This window comes from Canis lupus, chromosome 13, assembly GCF_048164855.1.
Source record: "Canis lupus baileyi chromosome 13, mCanLup2.hap1, whole genome shotgun sequence".
NCBI lineage: Eukaryota > Metazoa > Chordata > Mammalia > Carnivora > Canidae > Canis > Canis lupus.
The window spans coordinates 3,925,307-3,949,339 of NC_132850.1; the positions used below are offsets into that span (position 1 = coordinate 3,925,307).

At 41.4% G+C, this 24,033-nt stretch overlaps 1 protein-coding gene across 9 annotated transcripts in view; it reads right to left on the reverse strand.

Moving 5' to 3' along the window:
* The window catches only part of SMAP2 (small ArfGAP2), a 47,235-nt gene extending 23,769 nt beyond the window's left edge, over positions 1–23,466 (reverse strand). For 2 of the 9 annotated variants that reach the window (XM_072771729.1, XM_072771730.1), the window contains exon 1: positions 22,857–23,466. In XM_072771729.1, coding sequence (XP_072627830.1) covers positions 22,857–22,959 — 103 coding nt within the window. In that variant the 5' untranslated portion in view covers positions 22,960–23,466. Of the gene's footprint in view, positions 1–13,463; positions 13,568–16,478; positions 16,585–20,231; positions 20,321–22,361; positions 22,434–22,856 lie in introns of those variants that run through there. The other 7 variants (XM_072771737.1, XM_072771735.1, XM_072771734.1 and 4 more) reach the window with 7 other exon arrangements.
* Positions 23,467–24,033: the final 567 nt, after the last annotated feature.

Genomic DNA, 24,033 nt, shown 5'->3' on the forward strand with positions numbered 1-24,033 from the left:
AGTAGAAGTTAACCTTAGCACACTCTGAGGAAGAAATCTGTAACAATTAAGGCTGTGTGAAAACAAATGCAGCCTCTCCAGAAATGGGAGAATCCAGTGAGTGCAGGTGTTCAAGCAGAGGCTGGATGACTACCTCTCAGGGATGGCCAGCAGGTGGGCAAACCACAAGCCCCAAGTCACTTCTACTACCACAGTTCTACTAGCTGATTTGTAGGTAATTTGGGGAATCCCTTCCTGCTTGATGTTCAATGGCTCTGAAAATGCAACATGAGATAATCAATTTATGAAGATGTTAGGTCTTGATGAACCTAAAGAACTAAATCAAATTCAGTTTATGGACCCTGTGACTGGCACTGAAAACTGGTATGAATGTGAAAGACACATGAGGAAGAAGCTAAGTCAACAAACTCTGGTTTGAAACAGGTTATTTGGCTCGGCCTGTCATTAACTCCAACATGAAATTTGGGAGTCAAAGGGATGAAGAAGCAATGATTATATGAAGAACAATTCTAAGCTAGTTACCTCATTCCACTCATCATGTCTCTTTCACCCCAATTCACTACAAAGAATACATAGAAATGCCATCTTGGAGAAATTAAGTAAGGCTGTTGAGAGGTATGTTTACCAGCCTATTTTCCTCTACACAAAAGAAAATTCACTTACTTCTCTATTCCAAAATAACAATAAACAGTAACTTTGAACTTCTGTGTGTATGAACATTTTAAGGAACTATCAGATCAAAATAAGGGCTTACTCAATCAACCTCTGCTCTCAGAATGTTCTGCAAGAAAAGTTTCTTTCCATCCGGTCTGTCTTGCAAAAATGCTGTTTCCTTTTACAAAAAAAGACACTGTCCACGTTCATGTATTTGAAAAAAGCAGAAGTTAAGTTTTTAAAAGTCTGAGAAAAGCAAGTTGAAATATTTCTGAGATTGATTAGAGAATAAAGGTAAACACTACAAGGAATTTTTTTTTAAGATTTTATTTATTTATTCATGAGAGACACAGAGAGAGGCAGAGACACAGGCAGAGGGAGAAGTAGGCTCCCTGGAGGAGGGAGCCCACGTGGAACTCATCCCAGGACTCCAGGATCACACCCTGAGCTGAAGGCAGACACTTAACCGCTGAGCCACCCAGGCATCCCACTACAAGGAATTTTAAATTGGAAAATCAGAGGTAGAAAGAACCTTAGAAGTCACTGAGTCTAATAATCCCTGACTGAGTATGGGAGATCTTTCTACAGGAGACCATCTGGGTCCTCCTTGAACAGGTCCAGTGCTAAGTAAGTTATGTACCTTTTTAAAAGGTAGTCACGTAAAATAAATAAATAAATAAATAAATAAATAAATAAATAAATAAATAAATAAATAAATAAATGAATGAATGAATGAATGGATAGATAGATAGATAGATAGATAGATAATAAAAATAAAAGGTAGTCACGTTTACTGTTGGTTGGTACTATTAAGAGATGCCTTCCTTATACTGAGTCCCATTATTCTGCATTTGAATCTTCTGGTGCTGCTTCTAGACTGCTACTATATTTATATAAAATAACAAGGTATGCAAGATAAAGATGGAAGTTTGGAGATTCTAGCAGAAGATAGCAGCTAATCATACACTCAACCAAATAGAGGACAATGAGCCAACTCAACCCAGGAGGTCAGTGATAGAACAGAAATAGCAATCAGATTGCTAGGACATCAGTGGAGATGAAGCAAAGCAACATTATCCTCCTACCAGGTAACCTGAAAAAGGTTAGTGAAGACTAAACCTATTTCAGCAGTTAACTTGTGTTTTCTCTAAAGACATTAAGGCTAAGAAATCAACAGGCAAGTAAACATTCTTCATCTTTCCATAGGTGTTAGCAGTGCTTACAGACCTGGATATGCTTTACTGTGCTCAGCCCTGGGCAAGAGAGGGACCAAAAAATTAAATACAACTGAAAAAGAGCCTAAAGGAATAAGTCCAAAATAATAACATAGGCAAAGGGCCAGGGGCCAAAACAAAGCACATATCTACAGCTGCACCCAGCTGTAGCTTTCCTCAGCAACTTTATACACTGGCTGTTCATTTCCTTGATATCCTAGCAAAACCAGTACTTGCTCTGAACTAGTCCGAAACATGCTTACACACGGCTTATATTATTTACTTAGCCCCTGCTATCCACACAGCTAAAGATAGGGGTTATCTAAGCTGTGCCACTAATCAGCTGTTTGACTTCAGGCAAGTCAATTCATTTCTCCAAGAGTCAATTTCCTTACCTAGATTAGATTATCTCTGAAACCTACCTCTTCTCAAAGGTAGTAACAGTATCTCTAAAATTCATTGAGCTACTCTGAAAAGACTAAAGAAAGGGAAGTTAATTTTCAGCAAATTTAGGTCCACACCACTCTGATTTTCCTGGTTAGTAGTAGGTAGGGATTCACTGTAGGTTACACTGTAACTCTTCATTTCTGTCTGTGCCAGCTGTGGATAGTAACCAGTGCATACCTAGGTGATGTTTCTGGTAATGAAAACCTACCAGGTCAATCAACCTGCATCATTATTACTCAACTCTTCAGATTATTTCAGAAGGGAAAGGATGGATCCTACTATGGTCTCTCTTTTTTTTCTCTCTCTCTCTCTAAAAAGAACATTCTGGCAAGGTATGTTCTGATGTTATCACCTCATTTAAAGACATATAACTAAAAAAAAAAAAAAAAAAAAAGACATATAACTGGACCCCCATGGTCAAGTGAATTCCAAACTCCTAAGTATGGCTTAAATTCTTGTCTGATCTGGGCCTTTCTAGAATCAATTCTTATTACTCCTCTCTTCACTTCTATATACCAATAAAGACACCAATTCCCCTTAAAACTGTGTGTACCAGTGCCAGCTGGTATTTCCAGCCACAGAGAAATGTCTGAGGGTAAATCTTAACCACAGACACCCAGAGGCCTTTTTCACATTCAAGAATAGGACACAGACAAGGGGACTCCTGGGCGAAGTGAATTCTTGATTCCAATCAGAGGTCCTCCAGCCTGTCTTGGAACAGCTGTGCAAGGTTCTTGGTGGTGGTGTCTGAAAGCTTGAAACAAGGTCCAAGTCTCTTGGGGTTTCCTGAGAGGTTCTGGTATGTGCTGCTACGATTGTTTTTATAGTAAAGAGCCAACATATTTTAAGGAGGGAGAAAGAGCTAGTCAAAAGATTTTCAGCCTAGGGTTGGAGAATCTCATAAAGTCAATGAGAAGATTAGGCTGGTTACACAAGCTGATGCCTCCAATGGAGGCCAGTCCTCTGATGTTACACAGAGTATGGCAAAAAACAAAAACAAAAACAAATCTGAACATGTTCACCTCTTCACTTGAAGACACAGTAGCCTTTCTCAAAAAAAGAACAGAAAAGTGAGCCCCCTAAGCTTTCATTTCATGCAGTGATGACAGTTTGTCTTCAAGGACATACATGGTACTCAAAGATACATCAAAATCTCTCCAATTCCTAGTGACTGGTGCCAAAAACACTAAAAGCATCTCAGAAGAATGTAGAACAACTTCAGAGGAAAAGAATGGATGGTATGGTTGAAAATACTTCTCTTCAGGAAAGCCTAGAGCTGCTTTCCCAAGAAGCTGCAGGGTAGAAGCAAAGTGTGGGAACAGAAGGAAAAAAAATGCTTGAAAACTCAAAGACAAAAATGAAATAGGCATAAATGATACAGAGAGCCAGCTAAAAATCTATGACTGAAACTGTCCTGAGATGGTATACATGCCTGCTCTCTTTAGAGATTACATGAATGATGGCAATTTGGGATTAGACAAAAAGAGTGGATCAGAAAACAGAGACCATCTAGACGAGTCCAAAGTTGATTTGAAGAAACTCATCCATGCTGTTAACTTAAACATCCCCTTAAAAAAGCTTGAAGAAAAAAAGCATGGAACATTTAAAAAAAAAAAACTATATGAAAAAAATCAAATGAAAAAAGAGCTTACAGGTCCAATGAGAAATTTCCAAACTGAGCAAGCATCTTTGCAATTTGAATATTCATAGCTTAAAAGTAAAATTCAAGAGCTTAAGCTGAAACTTCAAACACTGACCTAACTATAGCAAGAACACATAATGAAAAGTGCAGAAAGCTAATCAAGGGGATAACTTAGAAATAAACAGCTTAGAAATAAAGAAACTTCCCAAAGTGCATGAAAACAGCAGCAGCTCCTATGAAAAAAGGGCCAAAGACCTAGAGAGAGAACTGGAAAGAAACACTTCCTCTGCCAAAGACAGATTATGTCCCATGAGAAAAAAAAACTCAACAAAGTTGGTTGGCGCCCCTGTCGACTGAGAGGAAAGCTCAATGAGCTAAGAAAAGAAAATGGTCACAGCAGACAAAACTTAGCCAAAAGAGTTTAAATTCCAACTTCCCCTCAGTAGCCATTCAGCAAGCAGAGGCCTGAATGAGCCAGGGCATCCCTCTCCTTCATCAGGTTCCCCAGGAAGGAGGAGGGTTAAATCGTGAGGCCTGAGGGACCTAGGGTCACATGCAGGTTTGATTTTTTTTCTACAGGAGCTGCCCCCTGATCATCCACAACCATCCATGGGACATTTGCCCATTCCTCTCTTTAAAAGTAATTTTGGGGATGCCTAGGTGGTTAAGCATGTGCCTTTGGCTCAGGGCGTGATCCTGGAGTCCTGGGATAGAGTCCCACATCAGGCTCCCTGCATGGAGCCTGCTTCTCCTCTGCCTGTGTCTCTCCCTCTTTCTCTCTTTCTGTGTCTCTCATGAATAAATAAATAAAATCTTTTAAAAAAGTAATTTTGATTTATTTCTTTTTAGGAAATGGGTGTTATTTAATGCATGCTACATTTGCTCTCATAATTTCAAAGATACTGCTTAATATCATTCTTAGGTAATTGGGTGATGGCCCTTAAGGAAGGTATACGATGTGATGAGCACTGGGTGTTATACGCCACTGATAAATTATTGAACACTACAACTGAAACTAATGATGTACTGTATGTAGGCTAAATGAATTCAAATTAAAAAAATATCATTCTTAGGAACATGTTATTAATAATTCATTGGTCCAAATTGGGCCATACAATTATTGCACTTTGATGGAAATAAAATATTCACTATCACTTAAACTATTAATTGAAGTTTGACACAATCATGTAGAGATACCTGAAACAATACAGGAAATGCAATGAGCTGTTATTTTAAAATCTATGAAAGTAACGTAGTATTTATCTCAATAAATTTTTATTAGTTTTAAAAACAGTGCAACACAGATGCCTGGGTGGCTCACTTGGTTGAGCATCTGACTCTTGATTTCGGCTCAGGTCATGATCTTAGGATCGTGAGATCGATTGAGCCCCTAGATGGGCTCCAAGCCCAGCAAGGAATCTGCTGGAGATTCTCTCTCTCCCTCTGCCTCTCCTCCCTCTAAAAAACAAACAAGCAAAAAATAAACAACATCCCCCCTCCCCCGGCTAAACTTAGTAATATTTATATCCATTTAGCCCTATATTTATAGATTAATTTAGGGGAATTAACATTTTGCAATTATTTCTTTCTTAATTTCTAAATTTCTTTTTAACCACTGTTACTTCATTTAGAATGTGCTTTGCTATTAAAAAAAGAATGTACTTTGCTGTTTAACTGTTTTTACATTTTAATGCAGTCAAAATAAAAGTTTTCCCTTAAAAAAAAAAAACACAGTATGTACACAGTTCTTGTTAAATAAATCCTCCCATGAGAGAGTAGTATACAAGTTGTGGTACCTACTACTGGGCCTCCAAGTGGAAAGCCTCACTCTTTCTGGAGAACCTTCATTTCTACTTGGAGGATGAGGTCTCTAATTATGTCGATTACCTCAGGAAGAGGCCTAGATGCCTAACTACAGAGAAATGAGTAAAAGAGCCCTACAAGAGCAGTAACACAAGAAGACAAATTTGGTTTTACCTCTAGGTCAAGTTCTCTAGAGAGTAAACTCCTGGGTGGTGGATCCTATGATAGCACCTTTCACATAGAGGAGAGCATGATGCTCAGCAAAAACAAATCAAACAAAGTAACCAGGAAGCTACACTGGTTCTATAAAGCTAAGGCACAGAGACTTTAGGATTAGGAAGTAGAACAGGGACTAGGGCACGAGCCAAAGCAGGATCAGCAATTAAGCTTTGAAATGGTGATTATTGGGGAGCCTGGGTGACTCAGTGGGTTAAGCATCCACCTTCAGGCCAGGTCATGATTCTGGGGTCCTGGGATCAAGCCCTGCATCGAGTTCCTTGCTCAGCTGGGAGCCTGCTTCTCCCTCTCCCTCTGCTGTTCCCCCTGCTTGTGCTCTCTCTCATTCTGTCAAATAAATAAATAAATAAATGATTTTTAAAATGAAAGGGTGATTTTTAGTTTCATATATTTCATAATAAATTCATTTTTTGTTCTCCCTTTGTACTCAAAGTTCTGAACAATTTTAATAGGGCTAAGGGGAAAGAACCAAAGGAAGTGATTTGTGTCTCTATTTGAGCCAGAGTTTCAGAACAGAGACAGCAACGTGATAAAGGATTGATAATCCAGAAGAAGCAACCCAGAGAGGGAAAGAGAAGCAGGACACATTGGAGCTGCCTGGGGATCCTATCATTTCTACTTTGGGCTCTCCCTCCTAAATTCATATTTTGGATGTTCTAAATTTTGGTATGGAAAACTGGACTACTTATACTTTCCTGGTCAACTTTGGATCTCAATACAAATAGCTGTACCTGGGCCACTACTTGCATTTGCAAAACATCATTTTGTGAAAAACTTGCTCTATCCACTTTCCCAATCAGGCCTCTTCTCCTTCCTGCCCTGATTCCCAGAACATCTTATTGTTGTCCTGTGGCACTCATCTATCTATGGTTGTTTTGTTGTTGGGTTTTATTTTTCTTATTGCTTAGTTCTGCAAGCTCCTTTATGTACAACTAACTTAGTATATTTTTTAAAATCTAGTATTTGGAGGCACCTGGGTGGCTCAGTGACTGAGCGTCTGCCTTCGGCTCAGGTCCTGATCCCAGGGTTCTGGGATCAAGTCCCACATCGGGCTCCCTGTGGAGAGCCTGCTTCTCCTTCTGCCTATGTCTCTGCCTCTGTGTGTGTGTGTGTGTGTGCGTGTCTTATGAATAAACAAATAAACGTTTTTTAGGTTAAATAAATAAATAAATAAATAAAAACCTAGTATTTTTTTACATGGACTTGAGGTTTAAATTGCCTATTACTCAGAAAATCACACAGAGTTAATTTAAATATCCTACATAAAAAGTTAGGGAAAGGGTATCCTTAATGCTCTTTGTCTCCTGGTTAGCCCGTGATATTTTGGCTCTAGCCAATTTCCTCTGCACAAAGACTCTGCTTAAAGCATTTTTGAATAAGATAGAAGAGGGGCGGCTGAGACATAGCGTCTCCAAAAAGGGAGGGAGGAAATAAAAAAATAGCTGCTTTCATTGAGGGCAGGAAGGAGATTGTTTCATTAGGAGCTAAACAGTGAGACTATCTCAGTACGAACAATTGTTTGGCTTGCAGGCTCTATGTGGGCAATTACTCCAGCAAAGGCTCAGCTGGGATGGAACGTGGAGCCTGCCAGGACCGAGGGACAGGGACTGACACAGGCTTAAGTGTCTCAATCATGGCTTTGGGATCCCACAGCATCCCAGCAAGGATGCTCACAAATCATACTCTACCCAGTCAGCAAACAGCGTCATTCTGTATCCAACACAGTCAAGACTGTGGATTTACAAGAAATGAGGAAAAGATCACACTGAGGGAAAATGCAGAGTAATTCAACCTAAAACCAATATATTACAGCAAAAGTAACAAGTATTAAAATTAGATCTCCTAAGAGAACTGGCACATTCCAATCACTACCTCAATGGTTAACAGCAGGCTATGGGAAGGAGGTGTACACGGAGGGATCGCTGCGCTAAAAGCTAGGCAACCATTTCAAAGTTGACCAGGCGGACCTGATATTTCAAAACTTGTTATTAAACAAATTTCCTATCACTCATGACCTCACTTCAGGTAACAAAAGCTCACTTGATTCATTAGAAGTCACTGTCTTCAACCCCTGGGGACATTTACTTCTTTATATATTTTTAGGTGGTTTCAGGTTAAAGCCTTAACTTCCTCTTGGCAATAATTAGTATCTATTCATATCCTGAAAAAAATACTGAGGATGCAAAGTTAGGAAAGGCGTATCTTGAAAAGAAGCTATTAAAGAAGAGTGATATAGCTCTTGACCAAAAGGTTGCTCTTCATTCAATCCAAGGATTGGTAATAAGCAGAAGAGGAACAATATGAAAATAGACATTAAAAATAGCCCAGATTCAAAAAGCACCACTCTTCTCTCTCTCTGAAGCAGTGCTTCTCAAAAGAAGCAATATCCCCTCAGGGGCAACATCAACATCTGAAGACATTTTTAGGTGTCAGAACTGGCGGAGAGTAGGAGGAGAATGCTACTGGCATCTAGTGGGCAAGGCCAGAGATGCTGGTAAACATACTACAAGGCACAGGACAATCTCTCAACATAGAAGTATCCAAAACATCAATACTGCTGAAGTTGAGAAGTCCTTCTCTACAGGTATCATTTCCAGGCCATTTAGTTTGAAGCATGTGAGTTATAAGAATATACCAGTTTTGTGGGAAAATCTCTTCTCTTGCTCTGTAACAAACAGATAAACATTTAGATATAGAATTCCAAAGTTGGAAAGAACCCTAAGGGTTATTTAGTCCAAGCACATCCGGAGAAACTAAGGCCCAAAGAGGTCATTACCTAAGCTCAGAGAAGAAATCACTAGCTGGGATGGAATTAGAATCATCTCTACACACCCCCAACTGTATGTTACACATAGATGTTCAATAATGGTCCCTAAATTGATATCCTGTTCTTTAGGTGGTCTTTTCTATTACAACATACAATTCACTCTCTGCTGCTGGGAAGCCCAACATCTGAGACTGGATATGAAGGCTTATTCACATCCCTTCCTACCCACATTCTTCTTCCTCAAAGGAAGCCCAGAAGTAGAGACGAGTGGAATATACTAGAGCCCAAGAACAAGTGGCCAGGCAGATTATGTCTTTCAATTATTTGAAGGGAGGCTCATGTCTTTCAGCCAGAGGAGGCTTTACCCAAAACCTGAGTCCACAAACAAACCCCTGTGCAAGCCCACAGACACATGACCTCTCTGCAACTGTGTGTAGCAACTTTCCTAATGCACAGAGGAGCCCCCAAACAATGGCAAACAGATGGAAAATCAGTGTCAGTTTAATTGAATCACAACCATACCCAAACAAGCTAGAAAACTTCCATTTCCAAACAAACAGCAGACTAGAAATGAATTCTGGGATCAAAGTACAGTTAGTCCAGTGGCATGCTGAATGTTAGTCATCAAAACAGCCCTGGCCTAAAGTGTTTCAAAACGAAAACACTACCATGTTTCAAAACTAGATGTTTCAGAATTGAGTATAATGAGATTCAGGTCAGAAGGTGTGGTACTAAGGGAGTGGGGCAAATGTCAGTGGTGTGGATAGAGAAATCCCGCAAACAGAACATTCTGTTGAGGAACCCAGGGCAGGTATCTAGGAAAAAAAAATCACAACTTCAAAAGAGCCAAAGCAAGGTTCTTCAAATTAAACAAACTGTTCCAGTAGGTATAAGAAGAGCTTCTAAAACCGCTGCAAGGTTATTAATTTCTGCAGCACCTGAGAACAGTGTCTAAATATTTACTTCCATTCCACAAAAAGGCTAAAGGAGTGCTTTTTCAGCCTCCTGTTTCACACTCCATGCTACATTTCTCCCAAGATGCAAGATGATGTGTCACACTAAAACCTCTGAGAGGGCAGAGTACTAGCTTTGTGACTGGCTCCAGGTTTCAATGCGGCACATGTGTCAGAAGCACAAAATAAAAATGGTATGAAGAAATTAATTCCAACAAAGCAACCAGGAAATTTACCTGCTCAGTTTCCCGGAATGTCACAGATCTTCAAGTATCTGAGTTTAAAAGCATGAGGATGACTTTCAGAAAACAAAACAAATAAAGTATATGATCTGGGAGTGCCTGGGTGGCTCAGCTGGTTAAGCGTCTGCCTTCCGTTCAGGTCATGATTCCAGGGGCTTGGGATCGAGCCCTGCATTGAGGTTCCCTGCCAGTGGGGACCCTGCTTCTGCTTCTCCCTTTCCCCCTCCCCCCACTTGTGTGCTCACGCTCTCTCTCTCTCTCTCTCAAATAAATAAAATATTTTTTAAAAAGAATATGATCTGAGATGCCTGGGTGGCTCAGTAGTTGAGCGCTTCCCTTCGGCCCAGGGCATGATCCTGGAGTCTCAGGATCGAGTCACACATCCAGCTCCCTGCAGGGAGCCTGCTCCTCCCTCTGCCTATATCTCTGACCTCTCTCTCTGGGTCTCTCACGAATAAATAAATAAAATCTTTACAAATAAATAAATAATAAAAAATATGATCTGAACACACATTAATAAAGTAACAGGGTTCATGATGTAGGCATAGACAGTATGTGCCAGATGCTGTGCATTATGTATACAGATACACATGGAACACAGTCCCTGTCTTGATGTAATTTATAGTCCAAAGAAAGGTCTTATTGAAAAAAGAACCAGGGATGCTTGGGTGGCTCTAAGCACCCAACTCTTGGTTTCAGCTTAGGTCATGATCTCAGGGTGCTAAGAATGAACCCTATATCAGGCTTTGCCCTCAGCATGGAGTCTACTTAAGACTATCTCTCCCTCACCCTCTGCCCCTCCCCACTGCTCTCTCTCTCTCTCTCTCTCAAATAAATAAATAAATCTTAAACAAAACAAACAAACAAACAAACAAAAACCCAGTAGTCTTAATCTCTTTCTACCAATGTAGGACCTCTAATCCACCTTCCCAGTGGACTGGTTAAGTGAGAGAGGAGAGTGTGAACAACATTAAGATGCTGATGAATACACAATATTTCCATATTTCAAAGCATATAATGTGAAGATTGTGCATGAGATATGAATATATCTTGGCCTATCTTGCTGTGATCATGTTCCATAAATCTGTTCCTTATGGTCAAGCCAGGATTCTCCATACTTCAACACAATATCTCTCCATTGCCTCAACAGATGTCCACTACAGTGAAGCAGTTCAGAATGACAATCCACAGCAAGGCTGTCTCTGCATGGGCTCAGCCCAGAGGACTCCCTAACAACCTTTTAAAATTAGAGGGCTCACGTGACCACTCACCTCTGATCACATGAATAACCCATAAGTCTAAAAGCAACACAAAAATTTACATTGTACCATTATTTATGATACTGAAAAACTAATAATTTGAATGTTCAACAATGGGCAAGAGTTAAATAATGACATATTCAAATAATGGAATATAATAAAGGTATTTAAATGTCATTAATGTTATAAAAATGGTTATGATAAATGTTAAAACAATAATGATATAAAATTATTATGGAATAAGTACAAGTAAAAAAAAATTGGATGATAGGAATTAAGTGAAATATCTTCTGCATCATTATGCTTTCTCATCCTTCCCAAAGATTTTTTTCACAAATATAACTTTCAAAATCAGAAAAAAATAAAGTGTTTGCTTTTTTTAAAGATTTTATGTATTTATTTATGAGAGAGAGCACAGGGTTGGGGGGGGGACAAGCATACTCTGTGTCGAGCATGGAGCCTGATGGGGTGATGAGGTGGGGTGGAGTGGGGGGGGATGCTTGATCCTATTGACCAAGATCATGACCTGAGCCAAAATCAAGAGTTAACTGCCCTACCAACTGAGCCACCCAGGCATCCCAAAGTGTTTGCTTTTTAAAGAAATAGTATTTAGTGATTTTTAGCCGGTAAGTATAAGGAGGACCCTCATGCATCCCCACCCCCCAATATCCCACAAGAGAAAAAATAACTGGTCTATGGTAATGAATCTTTTTTCTTCCTTAAATGCATTAAGAAGTCTAATGAAACTGAGCCCTATTTTTACTCTGCCCACAATATGGGCGCCCCTGATTTGAGTCAGTTGTATCAGACTCCTGTTCAGAAACTAGGCTCAGAATAAAGTCAGAATGCTCAGAGGAACTGCTTTAGAATCTTCCTCCCAATGCTGCGTTTAATGATTCTTCCCTTCTCTCACCTACAAGCTAGGATGTTAACACAGCACTCACACTTCGGTAAAGAGTTTTTCCTCACAATTCTCCTTGGTCTAAAACAGCTCCTCTAACAAAATTCCTCCGGCCTACCTTCAGACAGACAGGGTCTCATGCTCAACAGCTATTCTTTCGACAAACATGTTTCAACATAGCAGAAGAGCCTGAATCATTTCACTCTTTCTTTCCCAAATCAGCTGTCACATTTAAATTGGTTTTTCATTAACTGTGCTGTTTTACTGCTATTTTGAACAAAAGCATCATGGTAAGAACAGGGAATTTCCTTCCTATTTCTCATCAAAGGGCTTGTGTTAGTTATACCCCAAGTGGTAAAGTATCAACAAGAAGACACCAGCACCCTCTCCTTTATGAGCTTTATGTTGCAGCATGTTACCAGCTCACACAGAAAACTCTGTAAGAAATTATTTTTTAAAGGCATAAGAACAAAAGCAACCATCTAAACAATATTAAAAAGTTTAACTCAACGCTTGAAACACTAGAGAACTCATTTCTAAATCTACACATTGGGGGACTTCCAGAAAGGCAAGGAAAGAGGAAGAAGGTGAACAACAAATGTATTTTGAGGGCACTTCAGGAAGTAACGTTGTAGGATTAATATGTAAACTTGAATCTAAAGATGTAAGCTCTGTGGTAGGGGCTTGGGGATTTTATGCTCTTCCCAACATTAGCTGTTAAAGACAGCATGTTTGTTTGAAAAAAAAAAAAAAAAAAAAAAAGGCGCTCTGTTCTCTCAAATCACTCTAGGCCAAGCTTATTGGCTACAGCTGAGAGATTGTCCCTCTTACTCCTGTATTTGTTTTACTATTTTCAACACATAATAAAATGGGAACATTACACATTTATTTTTTGGGTGAGGAGAAAGGACATGGAACCTGAGAGATCCAGTTCTCATTGTTTCAAATTAAGAAATTTCTTTTTGAAAGCTCTGACTTGAAATTAAAAAGAAGAAATCAACAAAGCATTCTCTAATTGGGCTTATGAAATTCAAAACTTTCTAAATAAATTATATCCTATATGCGTTTAAAAACAAACCAGAATACCCATAGGAAATATGCAAATGGAGTGGGGGAGGGGCAGGGAACACAGGGCTATGGTCAACAAAAATGGTCAGAGAACTACTTCACATTACTTGAAAATGAAAAGAAGCATCGATATTAAAATCTTATTACTACCCAGTGATATGTTAAAAAGGTGGGATTCCAGGGCAAGTTTCAGCTACACAGGAGGGAGAATGGGGGAGGGGGAGTAGAGCAGAGGAGTGTCGGACAAACTGAAGACAACCACCAGGGCAACCTTACACTGATGGATGGCCACAGCTGAAGGCAGATTTGGCTCATCTCTGGGGTTTTCCACTGGGAAGGGACCTCCAGTTCAGCCATCAATGGACCTTCATCCACAAAGCCTGTGGAGAAATACAGGAGCCAAAAGAGTGGGGTAGGGAAGGAGAAAGTTTGGAAAATGGAAGAGTCAAATACAGTAGCAAAATATTGTAATTATTAAACATGAGGCTTCAAAAATGCATAGATGTACCTCTTAAATTGAAATGAACTGGCTGAAAAGAACTGGTACTCTGAGAAGCAGCCTCATATGCTTTTTAGAACCAAATTACTTTTTAATTACATCTGTGAATTATACCTGCCAAGAGGAAATTAAATTTTGGAGGAAAGGGAAAAACAACCAAACCTATGCAATTTTTATAGATGGCAACTTTACTCAGAGTCCCCTACCTGTGGCCTCTGTGGAAAATAACAGCCTAAAGAGAAACGTACTCACACTCCACTAAAAACCTTTGCTGGCCTAGTTCCACCAATTCCATTAATGTAGCAGGGGCCCAAAGGCAGGTGACCTGATTGACAAAAAAAGCCCTTCTAGAAAGTGCCGAACTTCTATCAAGTAACTCATTAAACACTTTATAATCAAGAAGAAAACTACTAGCAATAACTTAGAAAGCTTTGCCTTTCAATGGAGCAGCACCAACCTTTCTTGTAAGACAAAAAATATTTTTCAGGTCCAGTAGAGAAGAAAGTTGGTCCAGTGGTCTCACCTCCCTCCCACACTGCTAACCTAGCTGAAGCTGTGGGGGAAATACCCCAACAAACCAATGAGACTAGTTAAAATGATATGTGGCACAAAGAAAATTAGCTCTACTGCAATTACCTGTCAAAGAAAGTCTAATCTGTACCATGAGGCTGCAATCCTCAAAATTGTCTTTGTACATCTCATGTGTTGACTCAAGTCTTTCAGTTATAGATAGGACAAGCTCAATGTATGTGTGTATATACACATACGTACATACACACACACACACACAAAATCACACCCAAGGCATCCCAGGATCAACAGGGTAGGAACTTATTTCCTGAGTAAACAAAATGATAAACTACCAGTAGAAGCGACCAATGATAAATTGGTCAGAAGATTCAACAGGGGATCCCTGGGTGGCGCAGCGGTTTGGCGCCTGCCTTTGGCCCAGGGCGCGATCCTGGAGACCCGGGATCGAATCCCACGTCGGGCTCCCAGTGCATGGAGCCTGCTTCTCCCTCTGCCTGTGTCTCTGCCTCTCTCTCTCTCTCTCTCTGTGACTATCATAAATAATAAATAAAAAATAAAAAAAAAAAGGAATGGGGAAATCAAAGACCACTTCAAGGACAACTCAGGGGAAGCCCTTCCTTTAAAAAAAAAAAAAAAAAAAGAAGATTCAACAGAAGCCAATTTTCCTGGTCACATCCTAATTATTTAGGCAATGACTGACTTGTTACATTACTTCCAGGGACTAAGTATTGTTTCAGCAACAGTTAAGATTCTTTAGAAGCACAAAGGGTTGTATCTGTCTGAAAACCCTTCTTATCTCTTGTCCAAAATAACTACTGACCTACAAGGAGAAAGAATTGCATCTTGGGAGATTTTTTTAAAAATTATTATTATTATTTTTTTTTTATGATAGTCACACAGAGAGAGAGAGAGAGAGAGGCAGAGACACAGGCAGAGGGAGAAGCAGGCTCCATGCACCGGGAGCCCGACGTGGGACTCGATCCCGGGTCTCCAGGATCGCGCCCTGGGCCAAAGGCAGGCGCCAAACCGCTGCACCACCCAGGGATCCCTTGGGAGATTTTTTTAAGTGTCTTTGGGCCTCTGCCTATTTCCACTTAGATCCTATTCTTGCACCACTCTGTCAGTGGGAACTACATCTCCTAGGCTCCCCCGCCAACTGGTTTCTGAGTAAGTTCCATCAATGGGAGGTAACCGATAAGGGTAAGAGGTAGGAGGAGAGGGAAGCCAGGGTAATGCTCTCTTAATAGGGTCACAGTTCTAGCTGCCATCAAACAGCTTTTCTTTCCATGCTTCTAGCTCACACCAGATAGCTCAGACTTCTGGCCTTTAGTGACACCAGCACCTTCTAATTTCCTTAGGGGCACACTAGCTCCCAGGTATTGCTAATCCCTCGGTTACCTCACCAGTCCACTTACCTTCAAGGCTCTTATATCATCAGTGTAACCTATTCTGTAGATTAAATTCCCTCTGCTTCTACTACCTACAGTGGTTTCTGTTTCCCTGATAGGTCCTGGACTTTAAAATGTTTTAGAGGCACCCTATGTGGCTCAGTGGTTGAGCGTCTGCTTTTGGTTCAGGTCATGCATGATCCTGGGGTCCTGGGATTAAGTCCTGCACTCTGTTTATGTCTCTGCCTCTGTGTGTGTGTGTGTGTCTCATGAATAAATAAACAAAATCTTAAAAATAAAAAAAATGTTTTAAAACTTAGCTTTCTTAAGAATTAAACAAATATTCAGGGCAGCCCAGGTGGCTCAGCGGTTTGGCATCTGCCTTCAGCCCAGGGCCTGATCCTGAAGACCCGGGATCAAGTCCCACATCGGGCTCTCTGCATGGAACTTGCTTCTCCCTCTGCCTGTGTGTCTGCCTCTCTCTCTCTCTTTCTCTTTGTATGTCTCATGAATAAATAAATAAAATATTTTAAAAAAAGAATTAAACAAATATTCAGATAACCTGTTAATGATTTCTTCTAATAAGAAACAAAGGATTTATAGATGACAAGGTCAGTTCATTCATTCAAACAAATATTTACTAAGAGCTACATCTATACCAAGCACTACTCTAGGTTCTAAGAATACTACGTGAATGAAACAGGCAAACAACCTCTGCCCTCATGGAGCTTACAATCTAGGGGGCATGTTAACTGTGGCACATTATAATTTTAAAAAATTTATCAGTACAGGAATATTTATTTAACAGTAGAGGAATTTGGTAAAAGTGAATTAACTTTAAGGTGTTCTATTCTACATAGATTTGATTCCTACCTTTTCAGTGTAGTTAAGCTGAACTGTCACATTCCAGGGGCCAATACAGAACTTCTTCAAAATTAGTATCTACTTAAACTGGCCACTTGCTCAAACAGAAGTACAACTGTGATAAGGATTTAAGCAGACACAATAACAGAAGTTAGGCACTGCATGCTTAGAATATAAAACATAAGTGTGTTTTATGCAGATTCCTGCTTGCCATCTTTTTTACAGGAGAAAACATTTGGAGCAGTTGAGTCTGAGTCCATTTAACAGGTCACTTTGTCCCTTGTCTGTGGCATAGGTAGGGTGCATTAACATAACATACAGAGCCAGCTGCCAATGTGCATAATGAGAGAAGTGTAGCAGTCACTAATTGCATGACATCATTTCCAAGATGGAATTTTCAGGCAGAAGAATAGAAACAGACAATGACTCATGTGGTGAACAGTTATATAGACAACTGTGCCCAAGAAAGCTGCCACCTACATTTCATAATGACATCAGAGGGAAAATGCAGAAAGTAGTTTTCTGATTTATTGGAAAGCAATAGATGCTGAAAAGTATACTGAGAGATCAGGCTACACTACCTGCTTATACCTCCTAAGCACTGAGCAACTAAGTGCACACATCAAATATTCAGCACTCCTAGGCCACTTGAGTATATAAGCATGCTCAGCCTCAAAAATCAGTATCAACTCCAGAAATGACATAGTATCTACTGCTGGCACTTCACTAGACTTTTCTAAGATAATTTAATGTACTCATGAAGGTACACTTCATGTTGTCTTGTAGGCACAACACTGAGACCTTTCTAACTATTCATCAGTTAGAAAACATCTCATGTCCGCAATACTTATAATTTCATTTGAGTAGCAGGTAGACTTCCAATCGTATGGACTTCTTACACAACAGAGAGTCTAAAGCATATTTATCTCAATATGATACAGCAAATCAACTACAGGGCTAGCATTTTTACCTTATTGGCCCCTGCCTACCTCCTCCCTTGCCACTCCCCAACATGTAGTCAAAATACTAGATAATCCCCCCCACACTGACACACACTCAATACCTTAGAGGCCTTGTACATTCTGTTTTCCTCTGCTTAAAATGCCAAGTCCCTTAAATTCACCTGGCAAAGTCATGCTTATCATTCAAGACACAGCCTACTTGTCTCTTTGAAACCATGACTTCCTTAGGCAGACTTGTTTGCTTTCTCCAGCGCTTTCATATCTCCCTGCACGCAATGCCATCATGATAATACTACATTGCATCTTTTATCAGTTTACACATCTGCTTCCCCATTCAACTGTATGATCCCTCAGACCAAAGACAGGATCTGAATCTACCATATATCCTGATACGGTGTCTGACACAAAGTAAGTGCTTAACAAATATTTTCAGAACGAATATATATAGTGTGGGATTGCAGGCTTGCAGAGTTCCCTCTAAGTGATAAGGCATTTTATACTCTCTATCCCACTGCCACAGAATGATATTTAAAGGACAAGGAGAACAAATAGGAAAGTATCTCCCAGGGAAAACAGGCTTAACAAGTTCATATTAAAAGACAATCTAATGAGGACTTTGATAAATTACATTCAGTGTAACTGTGTCAAGCTAACCATGACTGTTCAAGTTAAGGTGCATTAGCTGTAAAAACTCAGAAAGTTACTTGATCTTGGCTGGAGAAGGATGTTTAACAATGAGAGATGGACACAAAACTTCTGTTGTCTAAATCTGATGGAACTGTTTTAATCTCTCAAAAGGTGCCACAGATATAGGTAAAGTAATCAAAAATTGATAGGAAAGTTCATGTTTTAAGGAGTGCTACTTAACTAGCAATGACCTAGCTATCAACACAAAATAAATATAAAACAAAGCTAGAAATTAATTTACTGGAGTTAAAATTTAGGACTACTTTAGAAAATTTCTACACAAAGATTTCCTCGTCTAATCTTTCATACAAGTTTAAAGAGTGAGGAAACATCCAGAGACCATCCTCAAGAGTACCATAAAGTACATCTGCAAAAATGCCAGAACCCCCATGTATAGGAAATGGTTTTGGCTTAAAGACTAGGGAATTATTGAGTGAGTCATACTAACCATGGCTTCCAGTAACCAGAGTATTTAAGGGAATAAAGTCAGAAAGTGAAACAAATAAAACCAAGATAGAGTAAATAAGACCAGCAATCATGGTAATAAGTAATCTTAAATTTGTATGACACTTTAGTTTACAAGGCACTTTGATTTTTCAAGTGAGGAAAATTAAACTGAGAAACTTTGGTACAGTGCTGAAGGTCACAAAGCTAAAATAACCTGAGTGAAGGAGTTTAACTAGACATTTCAACATCAAGTCTACAGCCCTTTCCATTACTTTGCTTCTTTCCCACCTGAAGGGTAGGCTTATACGGGCTATGGATAGGCCTAGGACACTTTCTAAGATACCTTCAACAAGAGCAGATGTTTCCAAATCCCTTAAGCATATCTTTCAACTTAATCAAGATAACCTAAGGGATAGCCTTAGAAAATCCCTTGAAAGAATGAAGAACCCCTCAATGTGCATTGAGACAGCATTTTCACGTTTTCCATGTTATAATGCTGATTGAAAAATGCAAGGTGCCATGAACCGTAATATACTACTTCCATAAAAACACTGCAGAAAAATACATTTAAATGTAGTTGTTTGCCTGTGCATATATTATCTCTTAAAAGTCCCATAAGAAATTACCAAAAGCCATTCCTTCTAGGAAGGGAAGGAAAATGGTGGCTAAGGGATCAGGGAACAAGAACACAACTTTTCATTGTACATGTTCACCTCTGCGCCTTTTAAATTTTGAACACATGAAAGTGCTACCTTTTCCAAAAAGTAAATTTAAATTTAAGAGTATATAATGGAAATTAGAGCAGAGGCAATGGTTAGGTAATTCAAGGTAAAACATTTCAGGTAGGATGTAGCAGAAAAGCACAAAATATTACAAAGTTTCTGTCAAACTCCAGAATTCCAGGTGGTGCTTCACAGCCTGAAGTAAATATTCCACAAGACCATCAAATCTCTTGAATTTGAATTCTTTGCTCATTGAAAAGCTCTCAATTTTTTTTTATAAATCTCAATATGGAGGAAGTAATGTCCCAGTAGTGGACACAGGTATTCAAGTCATGAGAAAGACAGAATTCTTACATGGTAAATAAGATAGTGCCTAGTTTAAACCAGTCTCTGAAGAGGTTAAGAGTTATTCCAGGCACATGGAAAAAATATGGAACTGCAGAGCTAAAGATTAAGCTTCGGCCTAGTACAGCTCCACAAGGGTCTATCCAAAAATTGGTCCCAGCCTAAACTAGTTAGAGTTACCACTGACATATCTGGAATTTTCAGTATGTTTGTCCTTTGTCCTATCACTATGTAAGTCAGTCCAAAAATTTACCCTAAAGGTCACGATATCTTTGGGTGATGAGGACACCATATCTTTAGGCCTAAAAGTATGTCAAAGCATTTTTTTAAAGGCAATACTTAAGCAGCTCTCTTTGCCACGCAGGAATCACTTCAATGTCTTAGGGGTCCCAGAAACTGGTGAGTCTTGTGCTTAAGAGAGTTAAAAATCCCAGGACCAACAAAACTCGTACTTCGTAAAGAAAACACATGCTTGTTCTCTACTCTGATGTTCGCATTACATAGCTGAAGATAATAACATTCTTAAACAAGTATAAGATTTTAAAAAGAAGAGCCACTGCCAAAGGGTTATTTTAGAACATCAAAAAAATACTGCTCACAGGTCTGCAGTCCAGGGCTACATCATCTGATTTAATATTAATAGATCAGCAATCATTCATCAGGTCCTGTCCAATTAGCTCTTAATTTTCTAAGTAAGAAACAACATGAGAGGGGCAGAAAAAAAAAAAAAAAAAAAGAAAAGAAACAACATGAGACACAGGGATGAATAAACTCAGATCAAAATCTCATTTTCCAAACCAAATAGCTTTTAAATACCTCCTCCCACTACATGTATTTTTTACCAGAGCTAAAACATAACTTAATTTGATACAAGTGTCTCTTCCTTCCATGATCCAATAGTTGCCTGTATGATCATTATAACAACCAAAATTAGGGGAAAGGAGGAGGAAAACGAGTGAGAAGGACTGAAAGAGTGCAAGGAGCCAGAGAATTCACAAACTGAATAAACTGAGACCTAAACAACATGTTATTTAAATAACTTGAAAGATGATGGACATCTTGTCATCTCAAGTTTAATACAATGGCCAAGTTACTGAAGCTACCAAGCCAAAATGTAAAACTAATTTGTGAAAATAAATAGTTTCAGGAACCAGGATTCTACCATTAATAGCCGTTGATAAAGTTTACAACCCAGCAGTTAGTAATTCTCATCAAGAATTAACTAATGTTCATTACCTGATCCCCAGTGATGCTATTGATAAAGAGCAATGGAAAATTTGGTGGAAGAAGTGGTGAATCAAGCTCTCCCTTCCATGTGCTATATTTCATTGGAATATGAGTAAGTATGAGTGGTAGGAGAAACGGAGAGTTGGGGGTAGTACTAATCATCAAAATGGCATTTGATTCCCCAAATGTGGGGAGTCACTCTAGTGGGTTGCTTCACTGTGACTCAAGATTTGTTAACTGAGGACATAAGGGAATTTGAGTAAAGCCAGTAGACATACTCCTAAATTTTACACTGAAATGTTCCAATAAGTCTAGGACAAGATTTAATAAGAGTCACCTATAAGAAATTAACCTACTCAACATAATCAGATTCTAAAATACTTTTTAAAGCAAATTCTTGCTAAGGCAAAAATTCAGGAGAGAAGTCTGGGGACGTACTTTCCTAAAAGTACATGCCACTTATCTATTGGAAGAGGACATTAAAATATACTATTAGGTGTTTAAACCAATGTATCATTCCCCTGTTCTTAAGAACATAACCTTATTTTTCTAAAATAAAAGGTAATTACCTAAGAGCATCAATTAGGCATGTACTTCCCTTCTCAATATCTATAAATACAAATACATTTGAATCTTTGTTGTAGACCATGTGCCCAAATGTTACATGGCAAACAACTGTGGTAAATCCACTGCATTATGAACAGGAGCAAATTAACAATAGCTCCCAAAATGGGAACTATCCCCTTCTCCCCAAAGGGAAAATAATTTCCCCAACTTCTCCAATTACATCCCAAAGAATGCAGAAAGAAGGGCAGCCCCGGTGGCTCAGCGGTTTGGCGCCACCTTCAGTCGAGGGCCTGATCCTGGAGACCCAGGCCCGAGTCCCACGTCGGGCTCCCTGCATGGAGCCTGCTTCTCCCTCTGCCTGTGTCTCTGCTTGTCTGTCTGTCTCTCTTTCTCTCATGAATAAATAAATAAAATCTTTTAAAAAGAGAGAAAATTAAGGAAACAATATTCACAGAAGTTTGAATCTATAAATTTTCAGTGCTAATAACCCAGCCTTCACTTATAACCAAGCTTTCCTATCATACTGATTTTTTATTGGATCAAATCATGCGTCTTGGAGGGCACAGCAAAGACTAAAATGGCTCTAACAATTCACAGCGCTCATATTTCACCATTTTCGCCTTTGTAATGACCCCAGAAGCGACAAATCTGATGCATCCACCCCGTTTCTTTCTCTCCACTGATTAAACGGATCCTGCACTCCAGCCACGATCTGCCGCTAGTTTCTCCCACCGCACGTGCCCTGCGCCCGCGCACGCGCGCACACACACACACACACACACACACACAGCCTCCAACGCACTTCACGGCCAGGGCCAGGCTGTCTAGAAATCCGCACTGTGTCACTGCATATACGGCAGGTTCCCACTTCACACATCCAGGAAGAAGAAAGCCCCCCACCCCCACCCCCACCCCCACCCCCACCATGCGCTTGCCAGGTCTCAGCAAAGCCCGTAACAGGACAGAGGAAGCTGCTCAGCCAAGAGCGGGGCAGCAACCATCACCGCCTTAAAAAAAAAAAAAAAAAAAAAAAAATTTTTAAGTGGTTTTCCTGCCGTCATGTCACCTCCCCACACACACACGCACACACACACACGCACACGCACACACACTGCAGTTCATCCCCCAGCTTTGCATGTGGAAGGCGGCGAGCTCCGGGCTGCCCCTGGAAGGACAGCCGGCCCGCAACTCACTCGGAGCCCCGCGGCGCCGACCGGCTCACCTGCGCGCCCCCCGCCCCCGCCCTCGCAGCCCCCCGCCCCCCGAGCCGGCGCCGCGGAGCGCCCAGCGGCCGGCCCAGCCGGAGGGGCACGCGCCCCGCCACCTGACGGGATCGGCGGCCCAAGCCCCAGGAGCCCCCTCCCCACACACGCCACCTGCGCGGCGCGGCCGGAGGCTGGACCCCTCGCCCGCCGGGAGGGATGCGCTACCTTTGGACTGGCAGTCGGCACAGAACTTGTTGTCCTCCTCCAGCAGCAGGTTGGCCAGGACCGCCTGGTACCGATCCACGTCCTTCACCGACTTGCCGGTCATGGCCAGGGTGCCGCCGGGGGCAGAGGGCGACGCGCCCTCCCCGCCCCCCCCGAAACCCCTGCCCAGTCGGGAGGTGAGGACTCCCGGTCCCCCGCCCAGGGGCACCTCCTGAGCGGGGGTGAGGGGTGAGGGTGAGGGTGGGGGTGGGGGTGGGGAGCCCTCCCTCGGGCCGGGCCCTGCGCCCCTCCTCTCGTCAGCCGCGCCCGCCCCCCACTCTGCAGCCCCTCAGCGCGGCGCCCCCTGGCGGGCTCAGGGAAAGGCCCGAGTCCTGAGGAGGCTGCCGGACTTAGAGACCCTCAGCCCGGGCAAACGGGGCGCGCAGAGACGCCCCCCCGCCCGCCCGCCCGCCCGCCTGTCTGCCTGTCTGCCTGTCTGTCTGTCAGTCTGCCGGCAGCGGGTCCCGCGCCTCGGTTTCCCTGGCAGCTGCCGCCCGCTCGGCCACCACCTCAGCCGCCTACTTCCGGCAGCTCTTCCTCTCCACCTCCGCCCAGCCCAGCCCGCGCATGCGCCCCGCCCCTACCGCGTCGCGCCGGGCTCTTCCCTCGGCTCCGCCTCTCGGGAGCCAATCCGGCGGCGGCGAGGGGCGGGGCTTGGGGAGGGGGCGGAGCGGCCACGCCTCCCGCGCGTCCTTGGAAAAGAATGAATGGAGCCGCGCGGAAAGCTAGTGGAGGGAGTGGAAGCAAGGGAAGGACCTCGACAATTAACACTTGCGGAGTTCTTGCCCTGTGCCAGGCTCTGTGTTAAGCGCTTTATACGAATTATCCCAGTATAATCCTCAAAACGTGTCTGTGAGTTAAATATTTGTCATTCTTATGTAACCTGAAGGTTGTGGCTACTCCAAAGTCATCCAGCTTGTCCTTTTCCTCAACAGCCAGATGGAGGGCCCAACCCCCTAATCCGGGATAACGGGGACAGCACATCCTCCCCAAGTTTTCAGAGGATCCTGGTCACCTCTCACTGTTCCCACTGAATTCTGGGTTCCTCTGTTCATTAGATTTCCTGCCATCTTAGGGCATTGTTTACCTGGTGCCTGGATACTTTCATGTCTTAAATCCTCCCCAAACAGCGCAGTTC